We start from the raw sequence: 24,988 nt of genomic DNA, 5'->3' as shown, positions 1-24,988 counted from the left end.
TATGAAACGGCAAATGTTTTCAAATCATGTTATCTTACTTAGCTAATTTATTAGCTAACACTTGTTCTTTTGAAAATGTTGTGCATTCAGGATAAGCAAGCTTGATCTAGGAAAAGATTAGTTCGGTGAGATGGGTAGAAGTAATAAAGAAGATTAGCATTAGACATTGAATGCTTAGACTTCACCTTTTAGCCATTGTTTGGCTACTTAATTTATGATTTATGATGCATGTAATAATGATGGCATTTATGTTGGTGTCATGACTTGGATTTTACTTTTATTGTTTTGATGATGCACATTAGTAACACCATTTATGAAAGGTACCATCCATTACGGATGGGGCAGTTTTTAAAGTGATCTTTTCCGCTACATTTTAAACGTCGTTTGGCAAAGTTTTTTAAAATCAATGTTTTTAAATAACGAGTGTTACAATATATATCAACATATATATATACATATACATATATAGGGTAAAGTTATTTTGAGAACCCTTTTTTTGCGAGAACCTTTAAGAACTTTTCAAATCAAGCCCAACCGATGATTGTTCTTTACATGAAAATTGTTTTTTGATTGTTTTCTGAATAACTTATGTGTAATTTTAAAGTTTATAATTGTGTGGAACATGGATTATCATCCGTAATACAATTATGTGGAGATTTGGATTATTGATCACATGTGCACGAATATTGCTATGATCACATGTATGCAAGTCGATCACATGTAATCATAACAATATTCGTGCACATATAATTAAGAATCCAAATCTTCACATAATTGTATAACGGATGATAATCCATACCTCCACACAATTATAAACTTCAAAACTACACCTAAGTTATTCAGAAAACAATCAAAAAATAATTTTCATGTAGAGAATAATCATCGGTTGAGCTTGATTTGAAAAATTCTCAAAGGTTCTCGCAAAAAAAAAGTTTTTCAAAATAACTTTTATATATATATATATATGAAGAGAGAGAAACAAAGAAGAGTAGAATATCCTATCTTGTGTAAAATAACTCACCTTTGAGATCTTCTTCTTCCTTTTTGTTCTCTGTTTTTCTACATACCTCTACCGGTTATTTACCTTTGTGTATGTGGAAAATTTCCGAGAGAAGTAGCCGTATGGGTATGTGACTTTCTAGTTGATAAATGAGAGGATAAGGTGAACTTTCACCACCACAAAACTATCTAACTTTTGAAATACATCTTATTGTATTGTATAGATATAAGTTAATATAATATTTGTATTGTTTTTTAATTAAATCTAGGTTATAACAATTTCTTTTGATAAATTTATTAATGTCTGTATTTAACTATATTTACGAGGTTAATTTTAATATTTTCTTATTAATAAGTTTTATTGAATAGAAATAATTTTAAAATGTAAAAACTTATGTAATCTTATAAAAAGTAAATAAAAAGTTTTATATAATTTTTTTTTTTTTCATTCTGCGTTGTTCTGCATCCATAACAACTTAAAGTGGATGAAATGCTAAAAGTTGATGTGGCGTTGAGATGACATTCTGGATGGTTCTGGGTATGACATCCATACCTGATGCTCTTACATGAACACCCATGAACATAGGAAAAAATGAGTATGGGCTGTTATGCATTCAATTTTGGAGAAAAACCTCTTACATATTAATTTTTTAATATTTTGAATAAATACTTGGGCCCTCATGTCTTTTATCTTTTAAAAAAAGGTATATGAAAGATTTTTCACCCAACTTGAGTGCCTAACAGCTTCATATTCCGTTCCCCTAAACATAGGGAAATGATATATCTACAAAAATTATTTGTCATCTACAACAATCTATATTTTACGCAGTTATAAACTGTGCAGTAAAACATGTATATTTGTTATAGATAACTAATAGTTGTTGTAGATTTATCACTTTACCTAAACATATATACAAGTTTAAAAGTCCAATAATTATAGAACTACTTAGATCAATTTAAAGAAACATTTTATATAAAAAAAATCTGTCTGATAAACTTATATAATCGAATATTTAAACATAGTTTGATTACCATCTTTTAAAAGTTAATGCAGACATTTAATATCATCAAAAAGTACATGCCAGTTATATACAGAAACATTATAATACAATTATACGAGAATACACATATGAAAATGACACTACATATATATAACATAATACATGACCCAAATAGACTTTCTAATTCTAGCTTTTGAGGTCACATTCATAATAACATCGACTTATACATGGCGATTGGGATACTGTTTTCGTTGAAATAGAACACAATGCCATTCTTTTGTTTAGGCTATCTCTAATGGGGTGTCTTTGGGTGTCCTTTGATATCTTTTATCTTTGAAGCTTGTTCAAAATTAAAGATTTTTTGAATGATACCCTTACTTAAGGGCATGTCCCTACTTGTACTTATCTAATATATTTTTGTTTTTAGTAGAGGTAAAAGGATATGTAAGAATGTTTGTATGGTTGGAGATAAAATCATAAGATTTGAGGGATTTATAAAGATGTATAAAAATTTATAAGAATTTGTAAGGATATGATGTGACAACTCAAGGACGCGTAAGGATGTCCTTAACATTGGAGATAGCCTTACATATACTAACGTTTTATTGTTAACAATAAATAGCAAAATCTCATTTGAATTACCTCTTACTATTTGAGAAAACAAAACTAAAAAAGATGTTGCGATAAGCGCTTTTTTTTTTAACATTGCTATAAGCTTATTAATAGTGTTTGATCAACTATCTAAAACAAGTTACATTTACTTTACAATTATCAATGTATTTACTAAAAGGAAAATGTTAAATGAAGCCTTTAGGGCTTCGGATAATGATAAATCAATCTAGTTTGTATATCTAATAATCAACCTAATTATAAGATGATGACATGTAAAAAAATCAAGAGACAAAATTAGGATAAAAAATTAGTGAAATTCACATGTCAAATTCTTAAAATTTTAAATTAAATTTTAAGCATATGTGTTAGGTTGATTGATCATTTTCTAAAAAAATATTATGTGACCATGGATCAACTAAATCAGCTTCTTGTTTTCCATTTCGGTACTTTCTAATCATTTTGTAGCAGTCATAATTTATATTGGTAAAGTCAAAGATATTTAAACCATGTTAATATCAATTAATCCAATAATATAGACGTAATACCTACTATAAATTAAGAAAAGCACAATCAATTTCAAAAGAGTATAAGGCAAAAAAGTCGTAATAGTGTAATACCATAACCCATCAATAATTACCGAAGTACTTCAAAAGTTAACTTCCATGCCATTACATCCAAAATCGCCCATTAAACCAAACCATTGGCTGGTTACAACAAAAACCATTTCTCCCTTTCCATCAACAACTAACAAGATTCAACATAACAAACTTTTGTATATACTGCATTTCTAGCCTTATTTACCTTTCTATTTTACTTCACATTAGCACATCACTACCATTAGTCTTCTTTCACATAACAACACAAGCATTCGGGTTCTCATCACTAAACAACGAAGGAGCAAGCACATCCACATGACCCGGCCCATACACATATTGTGGATACGGATACACCATCGGACCATAACTCTCAATCTTATGCATACCCGCATTGCCAACACCATTCCCCTCCCCGTCCTCTGCGCCACGTACTTTCCCCTTTTTCTCACCACCGCCTTTTCCCTCTCCGTCATTCCCACCCTTCCCCTTCTCACCATCGCCTCCCTTCCCTTTCTTCTCACCATCGCCGCCATCTTTCTTTGTCGGAACAATCTCCACTTGCCGCTTTAGTTTATTATTCAAAGCCTCCCCTAATAACTTCATATCAATCGCCCCTTTCACCGTCACCAAATCCTTACTCTTATCAAACGATATATCCACACAACCTATGGAAACACAAACCAAGTCAAATGCTAACATGTATTTTCCTAAGAAAAAAGTGAAACGTAAGCAACAAATTTTGTTACACATAAACTTTTACTTTTTCTAAACAAATATTTACAGCTTTTGTTTTATAATTACATAATATATATTCATATACGACACAGGACAAAAATCATCAGGTCCTCCGTCCTCTTACACTTCAGCAATTAATTACGTACTATATATTTCACCAATTTTATATACCTAATTTTGTTTCTATATATTTGACCAATTTTATATGGGAAGTGATATTAGTACCACACCACTTGATTAAGTTACTACCATTATGCATTAATTATTTGTACAGTGTACTGTAAAACTTATACTGTTTGGTAAATTAATCAAGTTATGTGGTACAAATATCAATCTCCATTTTGTTTCTATATGCCTGATTTTGTTTATGTACGTATCAGGTAATACAAAAGCCATTAATTACTCAAAGTAAAGTGTTTTCTGTATATATATATATATTTTCCGTATATATATTTATCAATAAACTAAAACAGGATTGTGGCTTTCTTAAAACGGCATGTGGCATAATACTTAAGCGACACGTGTCCTTATTAATTTGCATATTAATCCTAAATTAGTTCCATACAAAAGATTTTACCTATCGATATTATTTTTTAATTAATCCTAATTTTATTAAGAAACTACTTTGTTGAAATATAATATAAAATCTGGCCCGTGAACAAAATTCTCCATCACTTTAATTTGGTATCCTATAGGACCTATACTTATAACTAATTCATATAGAATGGATCATAATTTTTTTTCTTATGGAATTATGGTATGTGATACTATATATATCTTTATGTGGTTATGTTTATTTTTATTTTTTTATGATTACTATATAAACATCATCATATATTTAATTTATCAAGATATCTATTTACATGTTATATATTCATGTTATTTATTATAGCTTTCTTTTTCCAATCCATCAAAGAAACAAAAATATATGAACATGATTTTTACCTCTCTAGAGGTATTGTTTTAGATTTGTTTTAAGAGTAGTACTTATCAAACTACATCTTAATATAATTCAAAATATGCATGCCAAGTTATATATGTAAATATTGATATTTACCAAGGCTATTCCTTTTTCGATTCCTATTATTTATATTACTTATAATAAGTTATTAACATGAAGACTTATAAAATTTAAGCTTACCATCCGAAATCACAAGGCTATGTCGTCATTCACTATGCTTAAAAGTTTGATTTTGATGGGAATGTAATAATTTAAGATAAATCCAAAACTTTAACTAAACATATATTATATTTAAAATAATTTAGCAAACCATTATTTATTTCATACTCACGAATCATGTATGTAACATAATCAAATATTTTTATAATACAATCTTATAAATACCGTACATTGTACGGGTATTAAGACTAGTGTGTATATATATATATATAGGGAAGTGAAAGGTGATGTTGTTAGGCACCTAAGTTGGGTGAAATTCCTTTCACATTCTAATTTCTTAATCTATACAAAATATGGGGGCTCATTATTTATTCATTATAAATTTATGGATTAAAAAATTAGTATGTGAGAGAAATTTCACCCAAATTAGGTGTGTGACATCACCCCCTTCATTTTTCCATATATATATATATATATATATATTAACATATATACAGTATACGGAGTAATATAATATATATTAGCGGCAAATTTAATCTATTCTTTTAGTCTTATACTGCTTTGATTAATAACACCAAAAAGCATCAATGTTATGTGGCCTTTCAAGAGGCAAATACCTCTATCAAATGGGTAATCCTATATATTGTCAAGTGTGTTTTGTATAATTGTATATGATTGATGAAAAATTTGAAAATGGTTATGTAATTCTTAGAGCTTCATTTAATGTGAATAAAAAAATTATATTTTTCATATAAAAATTCACCTCTGAATTTTATAATAAGTACTATTCAATGCAGTTTAAGGAGCCAGGATTTGTTTAACCTTCATTAACATTAATGTTAATCCAAAAGAAATATACATCATTAATGTTAGGAGGCTAAATTGCGAAATTACCCTTGGTTTTGGTAACAAGTTTATGAATCCTCCGAACACACCCCTGACAGTGTAATGCAACCTTAAAAACTGCCGTTGTCACCGGTAGCTAGTTAACAAAACAAAAAAATATAAATAAAAATTTATTCAAACTAATGAAATAGTCAAAAGTCAGATGCGCACGTTAGCAATATATGGTAATGAGATGCTAATGTGTACCTCCTTGGGTTTCGTCTTGTCATCATCTTTTTTAACGGCGGTTTTTGTTTTCTCCGTAGGTGGTGGTTGTTGTTTCTTTTTAGTATTTTCATCGCCGTCATTTTGCTTTTTTGACGGCGGCGGCGAAATAAGTTCCACTTTCTTCTTGGTTTTCTCTTCCACTTTTTGCCGGAGTTTGACCGGATCTAAGTTTCCGATCACCGTGAGTTTGTTTAACTCACAGCTGTCTCCTATCCTCACTGACTCCACACCTAAATAGAAAGAAAAAAAAAATACATATATCTTCTCTATAATAATATATCTATTAATTAAATACATACGGAGTATATATACATATATATATTGTATATATTACCTTCAAGGTTGCGAACAGCTTTCACAACTCTGCCAGCACAGCCTTCACAATGTAAGTCCATTTTAAGAACTACTTTTAATTGCTTCTTTGCATCATCATTATCATTATTACCACCGGAAACGACGACGTCGTTTTGATTGTTGTTTTGTTGTCGGTTCTTTTTCTACACAAAATAATAGTACTAACAATTATAAGTTAAATAATGTATGTAAAAAGTAATTAAAAATGCAAAAAAAGGGAAAAGGAAAGGAAAATACCTTGGCCATTTGGTAGAGTTGATGGGAGTTGTTATATTTGTGTTGTGTTGGGGTTAGATATAGGGAAGGAGTGTTTCCATATATGTGTAATGATGAATGTAGAGAAAAATGTGCATGTAGAATTAATTAAAATGGGGAAAGTGGGATAGAATGATTTAGGATTAGATGGGGGTGATGATGATGGAAATTAATGAGAGAAATGGAGTGACGGTTATATGTTTATATGGGGCTAAATAAAAACTACTTTTCAGTCTCCCCTCCCCAAAGAGGTGGGATGAACATGATAAAAAAAAGAGTAAATGCATGAAAACTGCTTTTTGTAGTTTAATATGGATTCCTTGGAGTACTCTGAGCGCCCCCTTTTTTTTTTTAATCACTAATCCATCACTGGTTTTATTTTAAGGAAAGGCTAAATACAATCCTATTTCACGTGTATAAAAAATTTATACAATTCTATATTAAACGCTCACCCCTGATTTTCATGGTAAATATATAAATAATTTATACACCTTAAGGGATGTATTTAACAAACCCCTTTATTTTATATATATAAATAAAATAAATTTCATATGTTTTAAGTTGGAATTCGAAAATTAGGAAGTATAGTTATCTAAATTTATCATATTACTATATTTTATAAAGTATAGTTATCTAAATTTATCATATTACTATATTTTATATTATAAAGCAGATTTTATTTGATTTTTTAACATTAAACTTAACTTTTCAAACATTTATTTCTTCAAACTGTTTTTACTTTTAGAGGCAAATAATTAAATTAGTGGAAGAAACTAGATACATTGATACAAATGCATACTGCATGTTTACTAAAAAAACTGGGACGACGGTATATATTGTTCAGAAATCAGATCGTGAGGTTTACAGTTTGCATGCTTTATCTTTCAAAAGTCAATACCACATGTAACCCACATTCATCTTTATGATTTATGAACAATATATCTATATTAATTATTAGTTATATCGTGATACAAATCAGCACAAAGAATAATTAAGATATCGTTCGGTATTAACAACTTAAGCGATAAAACAAAGGGGTCATGAGACAAACTCCTCCAAGTTTATTAATTAATAAAAAAACTGAAACTGGTCGATATTTCCGATACTACTGATAATACCTGAAAAAATCACCACACTGATATGACAAAAATATCGTTTTTTTTTGTCTCTAAAAAAATAATATTTAAAAATAACGATTTTTAAAACATTTGGCACGTGCTCCATTTTTTTGTTTCCAAGTAGTAGTAGTTACTTATTTCATTAGCTTTGTTTGCAAGGCTATATATATAGTCGTATGTCCTTGTTTAGAGAGTATGAATGAAATATGTATATGTTTGATGATAAATTTTCTAATTCATCTTCCTAATAATCTTTCTGATCATATGATTGAGACACATGTAAAAATCAAAGAATGAGATGATAAAAGATAATGAATGGACTACACATGTCAAGTTATATAGAAATTAGGAGGATACTAGATTTAAATCCCGCGCAAAATGCAAGTCTGTTGAATAAGTTTTTTTTCCAGTATATCCTATAAAGTGAAATATCATTAAAAGTTTGTAGGTTTTCTCTGTAAACTTATCGGTTTTTATATAAATAAAAACTCAGATTTTGTTAACTGAATACATATATATGTTTGATATATGTTGCACTTATTTCATTTCTATTCAACTTTTAAACATGTCTCAGTCCTACTTTTAATTTAACTTTAGGTTTATACTCCGTATTTTAGATGCAACTATCATTTATATAGAGGATGTTATATACCAAACTAGATTATTTTCCCGCGTAATACGCGGGATGAACATATCAAATTTTCGTAATAACGTGATTAATAATACGAGTAATATATATGATATATTGAAAAGGGAAAAGAATATAAGGTTGTTAGGCATCTAACAACCTTATATTCTTTTCCCTTTTCAATATATCATATATATTACTCGTATTATTAATCACGTTATTTTTCTGCGTATTACGCGGGTCGCGTAATACGCGGGATGAACATATCAAATTTTCGTAATAACGTGATTAATAATACGAGTAATATATATGATATATTGAAAAGGGAAAAGAATATAAGGTTGTTAGGCATCTAACTTGTATGAAAAATCTTTCACATTCTAATTTTTAATACATAAAATGCATGGGGCATTTATTCAAATTATTGAAAATTTAGAATGTGAGTGATTTTTCACTCAAGTTAAATGCCTAATAATAATAAAAGATTATTTTGTTGTATCCATACCCATAATTTTATTTAAATTATTATTTGCTTATGTCATAATTGATATTAATTAAATTTATTATTAAAAAGTCATAATAAGGTTACAAATAAATATATAACTTCTTTATTTCCTTTTTTTTATATTAGTCAATATTTTGCACTTAAAATTTATTTGAAATATTATTAATCTAATTAACAAAAGTTAGTCAGGGATTTTACATAGTTTTATATTTTTAAATTTAACACTGTCATACTTGATATTAATTAAATTATTATTAAAAGTGATAATTAATAAGTCTGCAAATAAATATATATTTTTTAATTTCCTTTTTCTTATATTAGTCATTATTTTCCACTCAAAATTTATTTGAAATATTATCAATCTAATTAACAAAAGTTAGTCAAAGATTTACGTAGTTTTCTATATTTAATTTTAACAATTTTTAGCTTTAATTTTATCAACCGATGATTGTTAATCAATGTTGATTTTCATTTATTTATCTAGAAATTTCAATATTGTTCTTCAAATTAATATATTTAGTTTTCAATTTTATGCTTGAGAGTTTATACTCATTTTTAGGCAAATTAATAGATTGCTAAATAAAAGACAGAGTGGTCAGACACCTAAACATAACCAACTATGATCGAATATTATGTTGTGTAGCGACTTACGGGATTGTTTAATCATTATAAAAAAATTATGTATCTTATTTAAATGATGTAAAATATGTGAGGACCTTATATTGTTTATAAAAAATAAATACATAGGTCTTTTCACCAAAAAGGGTCCTTGTTTTGAACAAATATTTAGTTCCTCATCTAGATCACTACATAACATAATCATGCAGCCATAATTGGTTACACTCTAGTGCCCTTATTCTAATTTATTATTACCTATTGCTATCAATTGTTGGTTTGTATCTATAACATCTAGTTTTCATGTACGAACAATTGTACGTTACAATTTTTAAAATTAAATTGCAAAAGATCTCAAAGTATTAATATGCAACAAAAAGGGAAAAAAAATTACAACAAAAATTGACTACAAAAAATACTTCAAAAGATGAAATTGAATATATAATTTTAGTGTTTCAAGATAACATTCTTAAAAAATCAAATTTGCAAGGTTTTATTTATTACATATATTTAATAATTTATAATATTAACATTTATAGTGTTTGCATATTAAATATCTCATTATTTTAATGTATAACTTTTTTGTTTTAATTACCACATATACGCGGAAATAAGCTAGTGCTTCAATGCTAAAAAAAAAAAAATTAAAAAATGAGTTAAAACTTAAAATAACAATTTTGACCATTCGAAGGTAAACACATGCAACCCGAAAGTTTTCTACATGCATGATGCATCTATAGAAAATATCTATTTGAAAAATTATAAATCTATTTGAAAAATTATGACCTTGTGAATCACTAATGCAACAACATCAATCTAAAATAATTAGCACCCAAACACATGTGGTTTCTGAAAGATTCAAAACACAATTGAGTACTTACGAAAATGAAGATATTTGTTCTGGCAGGGATTTGATATCCTTGTTTATCACCATTGGTAACCTCCTGTTAAATTGAATGAAGTTCATGGCATTAACAACTATGTAGAATAGTAAATTCAATAGTAATTATAGATTCAAATGAAAACTATATATTACCGGGTTACTGATCTGGTTTTAGAGAACGCCTTCTATGCCTTCAAACTCGTCCTCCTGGACAACCTCGCCCATGAACCACGAAATAGTATGTGGAATAATTTTGTCCCGTATGGTTGAACTATACAAATAACATTGCAGGTTAAAGACTTAAAAACATACCAACAACATCTGGGTACCAATTGCTCAGTAAAAATAATATTACATCACTCACCCAATGTCATAGTCTTGGTTCATTTGATTTTGAAGTTCTTCGGCCTGAAACCAATAGATTTATAATGGTGACTTTTCAGCTTAAATGCAAAGATCAACCACAAAGGCACCAAATGGGAGGGTTGGGTAGCTGCTCAAAACATGACACAGTGCGTGCGGGTCATAACAGACAGTTTGAGATAAACGTGAACACTTTTTTGTCTTTTTAATTTGTTTATACTTAAACATAAGCATCTTCAACATCATTAAAAGAAATAACTCGATAAATAATAATTTGATTTTTTAAATAAGATTAAGAGGTTTGACTTTTAAGTATTAAAACACAATAATGCTACTTGCTTGGTTAAATGACCATCCAAACCGATCCACTCACAGGTAAATAGGTCAAACTTACGTATGAGAACCTACCTTCAAGTCAGTACACAGAAAGTTGAAACCTAAAGAATAAAATCCATATCAAGGAACTGAAACTCGTGTTTTAGATTCCCAACTTCAAGTCAGTACACAGAAAGTTGATATTTGATAACTACCAGTAAAAGAAAGAATATTAAAATCCCGAAAGTACCTCAATTTTCAGAGTGCATCAGATTCTTTCAATAACATCTTATTATCTCAAATACCTCAAGTCATTCGCCTTGTACATGCTCTTCTATACTTGAAACATCTGCAAGCTCCACTTTTTGCTCGTCCTCTTGTATGGATGGTATCTCATCTTTCCAACTGAGTACTTAATCAATGTCCATCCTAAATATTCCAGACAAACCTTCAACTTTTTATATATTCAGACCCAGTTGACCCACCAGTTAAGGCCACAGTTTACACACCAGTTAAAGCCCCTGTACACACACCCGTCAAGGCCCCATTTCTTACCCACTGGAGCCACAAATAGAGTCACAATTAAATCAACAAAACATACATGTTAGACATTCATTGCTTTTTGAAAACGGAAATTAAGTAACTTATCGCATCCATAAGTTCCTTAATCTCAGATTCTTGTAGATTAGAGCCGACTCTTTGCAACCCTTGTTTCAGTTCTTCAAATATTATTGTTCCATTGTTATCTGTGTCAATCATTTTAAATAACTGCTTTAACCCACCACATTGTAGACTTGGTTTTTGAATTTGGAGTTAAACTACATTCTTATTTGCTAAATGTGTAAATATGAGTACTAAACACAATACACAGATATTTGAAAGAATGAGATCATATAGATACTTACAAATACTTGCAGTCATGAAAGAGTTGTTGTCCATCAACCCATGCTTTGTTCTTAAGGCTCAGCTGAATATCCATAATGAGATCATATACATACTTACAAATACATAAGCTACAAGTATGCTGCTAGAACTACAATCCTCCTAATATTGTAAAAATACTAATCAAGAATGTGATATTCATATAAGTTGTAAAAATACTAATCAAGAAATACATATGATATTCATTAGTTTTAAAATACTAATTAAGAACCGAAAAACAGAGTTGCATATTTACTTCTGGAAAATTAAGAACCGAAAAATATAGTTTTTATATAGGCAATGATCTTACTTAATATATGCTAAAGCTTCTTTCTCCAGCCGGCCTGGTCCTGCACTCCTGCCCCAAGAATTCTGCACATATGTATCCAATATTACGTGTTTATATATTATATTTTTATTTTCCTTTTTGTTGATAAACATCATATAACCGATTTTTTTTTTTTAAATCGTAACCAAAATATATATTAAAAATATATATATGACCCAGATCTATAAATAGATCTATATATAAAAAGAATGATTATCTAAAACCCATATCAAATCTCAATTATATCATCAAACACTTTATATTGTCAGCATTCATACATGCATTATATCATCAAACATACAAAAGTATATTCCTGCAAACTCAAGTTAATGAATATTCAAGCCTTCCTAAATTAAAATAGAAAATAATATTAAAAACCACTTTGATATACAGTGATTATGTACCTTGTTATTTCCTTCATCAAGATGGTTTCTTTCCAAAAGTGAAAATCTAAAATTCAAAACCTTTATAATAAAACCAATTATTAGAACCCATAATAAAAGATTGAATCAACAAAATATAAACTCAAATACACATACATATATACTTAATTAATAAAAGATGAATCAAACTTTTATTTTGAAACCCTGATTTAAAAAATCCTAAATCATAAAAGATAAATCGAACTTACTGTAGAGTAGCGGCAGGTGAGGTGTTACTTGATTTTCTTCACCTCTAATGAAAATCGAAACATGACCAACTTTTTGTTGATTTAGAGGATTTCATGGTTAGATTTGATTTGGTTGTTTGTAGCTTCGTTAGTCCCATCCATCCAGCCATTATTAACAAAAAAGCCTAACTTTTAAAGTGTTCATAAAAAAATACCTTGAAAATATCATAAACTTTTATTGCTTGGATCGAAATCAATATCTTCATAGTGTTCTTCATCAAAATCAAATTGAAAGAAGCTTGATAAAAGCAAAGAGACAGTAAGAAAATGTAACACTTACCTTTTGTTTTAGTATTTCTCTCTCTGTCCCTCCACTCTATTTCTTTTCACTTTCAAAAATCAAATGTCCCGCCCAATTTCTTTTCACTTTCAAAAATCAAGTTGCCCACCCAAACACCCTCCAGCACATACTTTACACTTCAAAACACACACCAAAATCGTCATGGCCTATGTCATAATTCCAATGTGGAGGTCTCCTCCTGGCGACACGTCACTTGTTTTAAAAACTAAGTTACCCTCCTTTAGTATGTAAGTAAAGATTCTTGTGTATTTTTGTACTAATAATAAAATTTGAACAACAGTATTTAAAACAATTGAAAACTTACCATAGCTTTTGACTTTTATATTTTTAGCAATTTGACTTTGAATTTCAGGGGCTTATGATTTTAGATGGTTAGGATTAAAAGTTATTTTTATTTTTTTCTCTATGCTTTACCAATAATATATACTAAATCAATACCCGGTCGTTGACCGGGTTATCAAATAAATTTATACATGTACGATGTATCACATATTTACACATTATGGGAAATATGCTTTTTGGTAGGGTTGTCAATCTCGACCCAACCCGAAAAAAATCAGGTCAAGGTTGTGAAATCTCGACCCATTAACCCACTAACTTGATTTTTTTTGAGTTGACCCTTTGGGTTAACGGGTCGACCTGCCAACCTAAAATTAATTTAAATTTATATAATAGTTTTAAAAGGTTGACCCACCAACCCATTTGATTCGCAAACTATGACCCATTTGACCTAAAATCTACCCGTCAACCCGCAACCCATATGACCTATTTGACCTGAAATTAACCCGTCAACCGACCAACTCATTTGACCCGCCAACCCGACTATTTTCAGGTTGGTGGGTTGGGTTCGGGTTGACAGGAAAAAAATTTTGACCTGAAATTTTTAGTGGGTTGGGTTAGGGTAAGAGATTTTCGACTCGTCAATCCGTGGACCCGAACTTGTTGGCAACCCTACTTTTTGGATAATATCATATATAAAGTGAGATTTGATATATATATATATATATACATATATATATATGTATATATTAAGCATGTCAATACTTGATCCAATCCAAAATCCAGTTTGTTTGATATATCATATAATTTATGAAATATTTTAGACACCATCAACTAAAAACCCAAAAACTACATATAATTGTTAAATTTTTTAGATATCACCAACTCAAAACCCAATATTATCTTTCTAAACCAAAACTGTTTTTTTCAAATATAAAACCTTATAAATATCATCCCACGTGTGCACTCATATATGTCACATTCGTCACCATTATCATCATCACCACCACTACCACCGCTAATTGTCGCAATCACCAATATAACCGTTGCATTGCACATATACCTCTCTACTTCATTCAATGGTTGTCATATTTCTATTATTCTGTATTTCTATAATAAAAAATTAATCTAATTAAAATGGTGAAACTACTTGCCACAGTTTTGACCAAAAAAAATCATATCATAAATTCATTATATCACATTTTTTATATTTTGATGTTATAATTTCTATTTATTCATCTTTTTATAAAACCCGTCTTTCATTTTATATGCCCCATAAAGAATTACTAATTAGTTCAAATTAGGTAAATGTAGTATGAAACATTTCATACATTTTGGGATGAAATTTAAACATTAACTATGGCATGATATATAGAGCGGATTAGTAGAATGTTACAAACTTTAATTTAGAGTTTGATAAAATATTTAAATATAAAGATAAGAAATATATGTCATAATTAAATAGTGTATATTAAATAATAATAAAGAGTTACCATATCTAAATAGTTAAAAGTTGACTTTTAATTTTAAGGGTTAAGATTATTTTGTTTATAAATTTTAATGGCATAGATCAATAGTTAAAAGTATTTTTTTTCTCTTAGTTGTGAAGGTCATATATATATATATATATATATAGAGTAGAGATACTGGAAGAAGGTATCTTAAGGAGAGAAGGGAGAGAATGTCCTATAGGCCAATTAGAACGCGACATGTGTCAAAATGGAAAAAAATGCACGGTGACATTTTGGTAAATAAATCAAACTTTTTTGAAGCTTGGTCAGCCTGGGTTCTGGGTCAGCTTGAGTCTGAGTCAGTTTGGGTTCTGATCAGCTTGGTAGGTCAGCTTGGTTTGGTCAGCTTGGGTTATGGGTTAGCTTGGTTGGTCAGCTTGGTTTGGGTCAGCTTGGGATCTGATCAGCTTAGTTGGTCAGCATGATAAGTTTGGTCAGATTGAGGTCAGGTCTGTTTGGGTCAGCTTAGGGTCAGGTTGGGTTAGCTTGGGGTCAGGTTGGGTCAGCTTGGTTAGCTTGGGTTGGGTCAGCTTGACACAATCTACACAAATGTAGATTATGGGTTTTGGGTCAGCTTGGGGTCTGGTTCAGGTTGAGTCAGCTTGGTTAGCTTAGGTTGGGTCAGCTTGACACAATCTACACAAATGTAGATTATGGGTTTTGGGTCAGCTTGGGATTGGGTTGGGTCAGCTTGGGGTTGGGTTGGGTCAGCTTGGGGTCTGGGTCATGTTGGGTCATGTTGGTTAGCTTGATACAAAACTACACATAATCTGCACAAATGTAGATCCCAAGCTGACCCAGATTCCAGGCTCACCAAGCTGACCCATAACCCAGACTGACTAATCTGACCCAACAAAACTGACCAACCAAGCTTATCAAAAGCCAAGTTGACCCAGAACCCAAGTTGACCAACCAAGCTGACCTAGAACCCAGGCTGACCAAGCTGACCCAACCAAGCTGACAAACCAAGCTGATCATAACCCAAGCTGACTCAGACTAAGCTGACCCAGAACCAGGCTGACAAAAGTTTGATTTATTTACAAAAATCCACCGTGTTTTTTTTTAAATCCACATGTCACGTTCTGATTGGTTCATTAGACCTTCTTTCCCTTCTCTTCTTAAGACACCTTCTTATTTGATCTCTCTCCTATATATATATAATATGAAATATCTATATATATATTAAAACAGTAGTTAACCGAGCTTTCTGAAGCACTCTTCAAAGTCAAAGCTATGCTAAAAATTTGTCTACGTAAGATTTATCTTATGTGGCAACTCCATATTTTTTTAAGAATATTTTATTTTTTCTTATTATATTTAAAGAAAATTAAAAAAAAATAATTCTAACTTCATCGGATTACTTTATTAATATTATAATATTATAATTTCAAAGTATCCCTATTTTATTGATTCATCAGATCTAAAATAATTTTACGTTCATTTATATATATTTAAATTTTGTCAACATAGAAATAATACTATGCATTATACTTAAGATCACATATTAATATCATTTTCAATTTACAATCAATCATTAATTGTTGCCTATGTAATCAATTTTTTTTTATTGATAACAATTACAAGCACTTCTTCAATGTATTCATACTATTCATTATCCATCGGTCAAGTGTTTTTCTCCATTCTCTTTCTCTTAATAGGCGAACCTTATTTATATTTTTATGAAACTTTTATATTGTAAAGTAAACTTCATAAATATATATATGTTGAAAATTTTTTAACGTTCGAATGGTCAAATCATGTTTGTCGCACTTATTGGCCCTACATCCTTTAGTTAGGATGTCATTCAAATTTTAAAGGAATCACGTAGGGATGAAAACCTGCTATTAATCCGTTAGACGGCACGACAATTAGTAGAAGTAAACCTTAGCCCCTCAAGATTTGAACCTATAAATTTATAACGTATTTTGTGTGAGTAAATACAACAATTTTAAAACTATCGCATATCGTGCGGGTCAAAAACCCAGTAATATATAATTACGTAAACCGATTGATAAGAAACCAACAAAAGTGTAAAATCCAATATTCAAACCATCTTTTTTCCTTTTACAACTTTCTAGTCACATTTTTATGCCACGTGTCACTATCTCACTCATACACCATGCATATATATACACTTTTTCTTTCCATCTTCACCAATTCCTCTTAATAATAATTCCTTTCTAGAGCCTTCCTTTCATCTCCCCAAAATCTATCCATCAAGGTATTATATACATATATCTAATATATAATATAATTTCAGTTATTTTCTTTATTTATATTTATATACACATATACATACAGTGATACAGATACAGATATAGGTAGGAATGGTTTCTGATGCAAGTAAGAAGAAAGCAGCACAAAAGAAAGCTGCAGCTGCTGCTAAGCGAGGCGCTAAGGCAGTCGCAGCTGCTGCTTCGAAGAAAGCCGCAGCGATCGGTTCCGAAAACCTGACCGACGGAATCGGTTCGCTTACGGTTTCTGATCGTACGTGTACTGGTGTTCTCTGCTCTCATCCTTTATCTAGAGATATTAGAGTAAGTATATCTATTATCTATATCTATATCTGTATCTATATCTATATCTATTTCTATATGTACTATATAAATATATAATCATTTCATTAGTTTCAGATTTATTAGTTTTATACTAGAAATGATAGATAGATAGATTGACACAGTATGATAAGATATGTAATTTATTTAGTTTTTTTTTTTAATATATATATATATTTTATGTGTGTGTATGTATATCTTTACTATTTAATAAAGCAAAAGCCTATTTTTAGTTTTAGAAAGTTCTGTCTTTGAAATACCGAAAGTGCCCTTGGACGTTTTATGTTTTTAATGAATTAATTTATACTTCAACCCTTATCTTCTAAAATATTTTCACCATCACCTCTACATCAACCTACAATCCTACACCATCGCCACCACCACCAATAATACCATCACCGACAACACAAAACCGCCGTCCCCGCCGCATTGCGCGGGTACCATGCTCGTATGTTTATAATATTTTTGAGTGTTACTGTGTTAGGTGAAATTTAGGGAAAGTTCCCTTATTTGATGTGACTGATACCAGAAAATTTAGTTTGTGGAATCTACTATGTTCGGCGCAAAATAATTATCCACTTTCGTGTTGTGTCGAAATAGTTGGATACTCATAGAATGGTAAGATATAATTGATTAAGTTTTGTGTATTGTAACTGAAACTAGTGTTGTTATAGTGGAACAAGCGGTAAATAAATGATGTGCCGTAAGACTATTTGTTAGTAGAAGTAACCGTTTTTTGTAAAAAGCAAGAGAACACGAAAGTAACAATATATACTTGCTTCATTTTATGCATGATGGACGATTATATAGGGAAGGATAGACTTATAGAGACGTAGAGTAATAGATAGCGTTTGTCGTTTAGTATGTTTAGGTAGTTTGTTTGGAAGTGTATATCAGTTTATTTTAGAGGTTTCTTGAGTACAAGTTTTGAAATGATAATCTGCGAGTTACAGAGTTACTAATGTTGGAAGGTTAATCCGTGAGAGCGTTGGAATTTTGTTAAAGTTCTATTGTGGTTAGATCTCTGTCTGGGTAGAGTAACTTCATGGTTATGTTTTCTGTTGGATGTTTTTCAGGCTTGTACAAAAGAAATTACACTGACAGATTTTTTTTAGTTTCTTGCTGGTAGTTTGGGTCATTGGATCTGGATGTCCTGTTTTACCAAATGCAGAACAACTTTTGTCACCAAATAAAGAATACTCAAGCACAATTTATGACACGTTCGATGTGTATTAATCAGTATTTATCAACATCATCGCTATTTTATAAATGTCTTTTTAATGTATCACCAATAAAAATTGCATCATCATTCTTTTTGTGGTATTCAAACTAGATTTATTACAGTCATTATTACGAAAGAAGTGATGATATGGATCTGCTTCTTCAAGGTTGAGTCATAGATATTAGTCAAACACTTCTGATAGATTGTCCTTAGTGAGATGTTAAATTTCCAAGTGCAAAAAAAGGGATTTTATTAATTTAATGTGCATGTATGGACCTTTATATAGGGCAAATTGCCAAAAAGGGGCAATTGATCTTTTTCTCAATACAGGATTAACCTTTATCTCATAACATTAAGAGGAGTCACTAATCAAATTGAACAAATAAAGGGTAAACCAGCACCACCACACTTGCGTAGTGTTGAGGTGACGTTTACCCCTTCATTTATTTCAAAATGATCGAAGACTTCCTTTGTTGTCATGAAAAGGTCACCTCTTCATTGAGAAAAAAGAAATTAATTGCCCCTTTTTGGGCAATTTGCCCCGTTTGTAAGTCCGATCTTTGATCAGATGGTTATGATTAATATTTTTCCTATTGAAAATGCTAGTTTGGTCAATCATGGACCAGTTTATTCTATTCTGAGTTCAGTTTGTGTTTGGTTTCAAATCTATATTATGCTTATACGTTTTTGTTAAAGTTAGATCTGGGCGCATTCTGATCAATATGTGCTCGATCTCAAATCTGTTTTTAAAGGAACTTCGATATAAACCTTTATTTGTGGTATGATGTAGTTGGATATAAGCAAACCATCAAGGCATCAATGGTGGAAAGTTGGTGAAGAAGATCAAATCTTCATGAAACTGTTGGTGTCTGGTGGAGAAGATTAAATGAACATGATGTAACTCAAAAGGTTGGTATATTGTTAGAGTTATATCAAGCCATTTCCATTTTTATAACACAACGTAATTTTATTTTATAAATTCAAAAAACCCATGTAGCTAACCCTTAATTTTGCAATTACTATATGAAACATTTCTAATACATTAAACTTTTACTTGATTTTAATGGTAAACTTGACATGTTTAGTTATTTGACAAAAAACAAAGCACCTTCACCCACATAGGCCTATAGTATGACACTTTTGTGTTCTAGTGGGTGAAAAAAGCATCGATTTTCCAATTTCACAGGCTCCTAGTTAGATATTTTGAAGCTCAGTGGCCGAAATCTCATGTTACACCGCACTGATATTGTTACTGTTGTTGATAGTATTTGTATATTCAAGAATTTATCTCCTACACTCTGGTTGATTCTTCATTGTTTCATTTGTTAAGAATAGTATACACTGGATGCTGTGATGGCACCTAGACGAATGCCCAGGCTGATGGGTATGTTATCAGGGTATTCTGCCACAACTGTTGCCTGGTTTTATTAACCTCTTTTTTGCTGAGTGTTGACAATTTTGTTCAAGACTGTAGTAAAAAGCAATTATTTTCTTGAAACATCTGAAATGTTGTGCGTTGTCTTCTCCTATGACTCTGATGGTAATTTGTGGACTCCAAATTACTTAAGTTGTTCACCTCGCTTACATTCAAATTTATGGGCACAGATAGAGTCTCTATCACTTACTTTCCATGGACACGATCTTATTGTTGATTCAGAGCTGGAGCTCAACTATGGGAGGTCTGTGACATTTGTATTTAGTTGAAAAATATTAATTCTGCTTAACATGTTTGCTGTTAAAGTACTTATACTTAATTTGTTTGGGGAGTTACTGCGTTTAAAGGTGAACTAGGTCGTTCTGATATTTGTTTTGGTTAAGCATTTTTTATTAAAAAAGACCTTCGATGGTCCATCCTATTTGTATGGAAAACCTCAAGTTTTGAACTTCTAATATCAGATTACCGTGCTAACATCGTCGGTGGTCCCTAACTTTTGTACGGAAAACCTCAAGTTTTGAACTTCTAATACCAGATTACCATGCTAAATTGATGATCTGTCGATGCTTGGTAAGTTGGTTGTCTTTTTTGTTTTTATGTTTGAAACTTGGTTATCTTCCATGGTTGGAAATAAAGATAGTTGACCAAAGCAGAAATCTGACCAAATTATGTAACCTTTTGAGAAACTAGTCAACAACCCCATATATGACACCTTAGTTTCTGTAGTTTGACACATGCACTTGACCTTTTAGACGATATGGATTGCTTGGATTAAATGGCTGCGGTAAATCTACACTTCTTACTGCAATTGGACTGCGAGAGCTTCCCATTCCAGCGCACATGGATATATTCCATCTTACGAGAGAGATTGAAGCTTCTGATATGTCCTCACTTGAGGCTGTGATGAATTGCGATGAAGAGAGGCTGAAATTGGAGGAAGAAGCTGAACGATTGATTGGACAGGTTCTTATCCAAACCTTGACACCCTTGATATTTAAATGTTGTTTAGAAGGGTTACAACTATTTACCTGCTTGTAGCGGTGGCAATGTTTGTCCATTTATTAATGAAATGTGTTTATTTGGATAGTAATTTATTTCAAGCAGGACATATAGGAAGTTAGGTAAAATGAGAACAGGTCTAATTGGTTAATTAGGTCGAAAGTGGGTCCAGGTTTTTTGAAAAGCATGCAACCTCCCAAGTCGTTTTTATATTTAGATTTGGAATTTTGGATCATCATGGTAAATACTATTAATCTCGAAATTATAGTCAAGTTCTTATTATTAAAATGGACACAATGTATTTATGGATTGACCCAATAACCTGTTTTGGGCCAGTACTGAACATGTTTATTTTACCTATCCAACCAGTCCGTTATGCCAGTTTCTACTTGTCACTGTTTATATATTGGCAAAGCCTTAAAAAGTATTCTTCTGTTTGGATATAGGATGATGGTGGTGGAGAAGCTTTGGAACGAGTTTATGAACGTTTGGAGGCCATGGATGCATCTACTGCTGAGAAGCGTGCTGCGGAGATTCTTAATGGTCTTGGTTTCAACAAGAATATGCAAGAAAAGAAAACACGCGACTTTTCTGGTGGTTGGAGAATGCGGATTGCTTTGGCCCGTGCTCTGTTTATGAATCCCACAATCTTGTTGCTTGATGAACCCACAAATCATCTCGGTTCGCTTTTGGTTTTAAAACACTAATTTTATCATTTTGTGTGAGCTATATTCGCGTAATAACCACTATGTTATTTGTTTTGCAGATTTAGAAGCTTGTGTCTGGTTGGAGGAGACCCTAAAGAAGTTTGAACGCATACTGGTGGTGGTCTCGCACTCTCAAGACTTTTTAAATGGCGTGTGCACCAACATAATCCATATGCAAAATAAGAAATTGAAGTTGTACACTGGGAATTTCGACCAATATGTTCAGACGCGGTCTGAACTAGAAGAGAACCAGATGAAACAGTATAAGTGGGAGCAGGATCAGATTGCTTCAATGAAAGAGTACATTGCTCGGTTTGGACATGGGTCGGCTAAGCTGGCCCGACAGGCGCAGAGCAAGGAAAAGACCCTGGCCAAAATGGAACGTGGTGGTCTTACAGAAAAGGTCACTCGGGATAAAGTTCTTGTTTTCCGGTTTACTGATGTGGGTAAGCTTCCTCCACCAGTGCTACAGTTTGTGGAAGTTTCTTTTGGTTACACACCTGATAACCTCATTTATAAGAATCTTGACTTTGGAGTTGATCTTGATTCACGGGTTGCATTGGTGGGACCCAATGGAGCTGGTAAGAGCACATTGTTAAAACTGATGACTGGGGAGTTGGTTCCACTTGATGGCATGGTAAGACGGCACAATCACTTGAGGATAGCTCAATTTCACCAACACTTGGCGGAAAAGCTCGACTTAGAAATGTCGGCTTTGACTTATATGATGACCGAGTATCCTGGAAACGAGGAAGAGAAGATGCGGGCAGCCATTGGGCGGTTTGGTCTGACAGGGAAAGCACAAGTGATGCCTATGAAGAACCTTTCAGACGGTCAAAGGAGCCGAGTGATCTTTTCGTGGTTAGCATATAGGCAACCACATATGTTACTTTTGGATGAACCTACTAACCATCTGGATATAGAAACAATTGACTCGCTAGCTGACGCGTTGAATGATTGGGATGGTGGTTTGGTGCTTGTTAGCCATGACTTCAGGCTCATTAACCAGGTGGCTCAGGAGATTTGGGTGTGTGAGAACCAAGCCGTGACTCGTTGGCAAGGTGATATTATGGCTTTTAAGGAGCACTTGAGGAGCAAGGCTGGTCTGTCTGACTAAGAGCCGTATATATACATTAAATCAGTCAAATCGACGTTTATACAAACTGAAAGGGAGGCACACGAGAACGATGGGTGGGGTCCTTACTGATTAGTACCATTCCTCCTCTGCCTTTGCTGTCAGTTATAGTAATACATCATATTTCGTTTAAGAATGATAAATATGATTAATTTGGTAAGCCTGTGTCTTCAAAATCTGGTGTTCATAGTGGAAACTCTCAGATATAAGAGAAAAACATAAGAATCTGTCAATCCTTGACACATGACAAACCAAAAGTCAGGTTTATCAGATTAGTTTGTATATATCATTACTCTTTCATTTAACATTATGAATCCATGTTGATGACTATCTATATTCTATAGTCTAGAGATACCCTATGATTGAATATTTGGATGTATGGATCTTTTGTTTGAACTGTTTGGAGTTGGGCCTCTGTCCATATTGGCTCTAAGGTTGTTTTTTGCCCAGCTACTAGCGAGTGTTGTTTTGGTATTTTACTAAGGAATGATTAATCTTCTTAATCAAATAGTTTAAAAATTCTCTTAATCATAAGATAATGTCACATGGAAAAATCTGAGGGAAATGCAAAAAGAAAAGATAACAAGTGGATTATGCACGTCAAATGTTTATGATATTAGAAGGATTTTTAGGCTATTTTTTAGAAGAATTGATGATTTTCCATACTACTATGATGAAAAAGATCTTTGATGTTCTCATAGTGATGACACCCAAGACCGAAACTTGACACCCAAGACTGAAACACCCTTTCGTAATTAGTTTAGCATCGTAAGTGGTAATAATGTTAATGGAAAGGGATGACAAGGAAAATTTGAGTTATTGTGTAAGAAAAAATATAGGAAACGAATTGGAGATTATGTTAAGTGTAGGTGAGACGTAGGAAAATAGTATTTTGAAACATTGTGAAGTATAAGCTTGTTTTAGATATTTGATGGAATGTGTACTTCAAACTATGAAAAGTATATGATTGTTGTATAATATCATCGTCGGTGATGTGTCAACTGAAAGCGTTGATGTGTTGAGGCCACTGGATTTACTTGGTTGATTGGGTCCCTGTTTTAGCTGAGCGTTGAAGCCAATCGGACGCAAAACCACACCTTTCCACTTTCAATTTCATGTACATTTTCACACGTTGCAGTATTTCAATGTGAATTATGATATCATACACCATTTGGCCTTTTCGGGTCAAATCATTGAACGCTATGGACGAATGAACCTTTTCCACGTGACGAACTGTTTAGAGGTCGGCATCAGAAATGTGTGTCTAGATATTTGCGAGTTCATTCTTGATTTCAAGTTTGCTACTATAATATATAGTGGCACGAGAATCAAATTACAGTATATGTTTACCCATCATTTGAATGTTTTAATACACATCGACAAATATTCGCACGATACGGCGTTATGGCTACAGCGTTGGGGGCGGTGGCGGTGGGGTTATTAATCTAAAAGTAATTAATGTAAAAGGTTACTGTAGTTATTTTTATAATTGACGGATGTATGTTGTATATAATTTTATTAAGGGTATTATATGTATATTAGGTATAATATAAATAAATAAATAACGGAGGGGGTAATTCGGATTTATCAAAAAGAAAATTGAGAAATTTGGAGGTTATAAAGATTTAGATATGTTAATTTCGGATTCTTTTGGGGTGGACGATTTTTTAAAATTAAGGAGAATAATAGCCAATTTTATAATTGATGGTTTAG

General features: G+C 31.6%; 2 protein-coding genes across 5 annotated transcripts; one reads left to right on the top strand and one right to left on the bottom strand.

Annotated features, from left to right (window-relative positions):
* Window positions 1-3,217: 3,217 nt before the first annotated feature.
* Window positions 3,218-6,937, bottom strand: LOC122583941 (heavy metal-associated isoprenylated plant protein 3-like). The gene is made up of 5 exons (XM_043756312.1): window positions 6,768-6,937; window positions 6,511-6,673; window positions 6,156-6,406; window positions 5,958-6,045; window positions 3,218-3,873 (listed from the first exon to the last, which is right to left on the bottom strand). Exons 1-5 carry the CDS (start codon window positions 6,774-6,776, stop codon window positions 3,461-3,463), a joined length of 924 nt encoding a protein of 307 aa, XP_043612247.1. The 5' UTR covers window positions 6,777-6,937; the 3' UTR covers window positions 3,218-3,460.
* Window positions 6,938-17,391: 10,454 nt separating this feature from the next.
* On the top strand, window positions 17,392-23,778 carry LOC122581984 (ABC transporter F family member 1-like). 4 transcript variants are annotated; one of them, XM_043754319.1, is made up of 6 exons: window positions 17,392-17,443; window positions 17,538-17,759; window positions 20,605-20,678; window positions 21,187-21,397; window positions 21,880-22,114; window positions 22,200-23,778. In XM_043754319.1, exons 2-6 carry the CDS (start codon window positions 17,550-17,552, stop codon window positions 23,255-23,257), a joined length of 1,788 nt encoding a protein of 595 aa, XP_043610254.1. In that variant the 5' UTR covers window positions 17,392-17,443; window positions 17,538-17,549; the 3' UTR covers window positions 23,258-23,778. The 4 variants fall into 4 exon arrangements, with proteins under 4 accessions (XP_043610254.1, XP_043610253.1, XP_043610255.1 ...); XM_043754318.1 differs by having other exon boundaries at window positions 17,395-17,443; window positions 17,524-17,759; XM_043754320.1 differs by having other exon boundaries at window positions 17,401-17,443; window positions 17,544-17,759.
* The last annotated feature ends 1,210 nt before the right edge of the window (window positions 23,779-24,988 follow it).

The sequence above is a fragment of the Erigeron canadensis genome, chromosome 9 (assembly GCF_010389155.1).
Source record: "Erigeron canadensis isolate Cc75 chromosome 9, C_canadensis_v1, whole genome shotgun sequence".
Taxonomy (NCBI): Eukaryota; Viridiplantae; Streptophyta; class Magnoliopsida; order Asterales; family Asteraceae; genus Erigeron; species Erigeron canadensis.
This window is presented reverse-complemented; position numbering and strand designations above follow the sequence as displayed.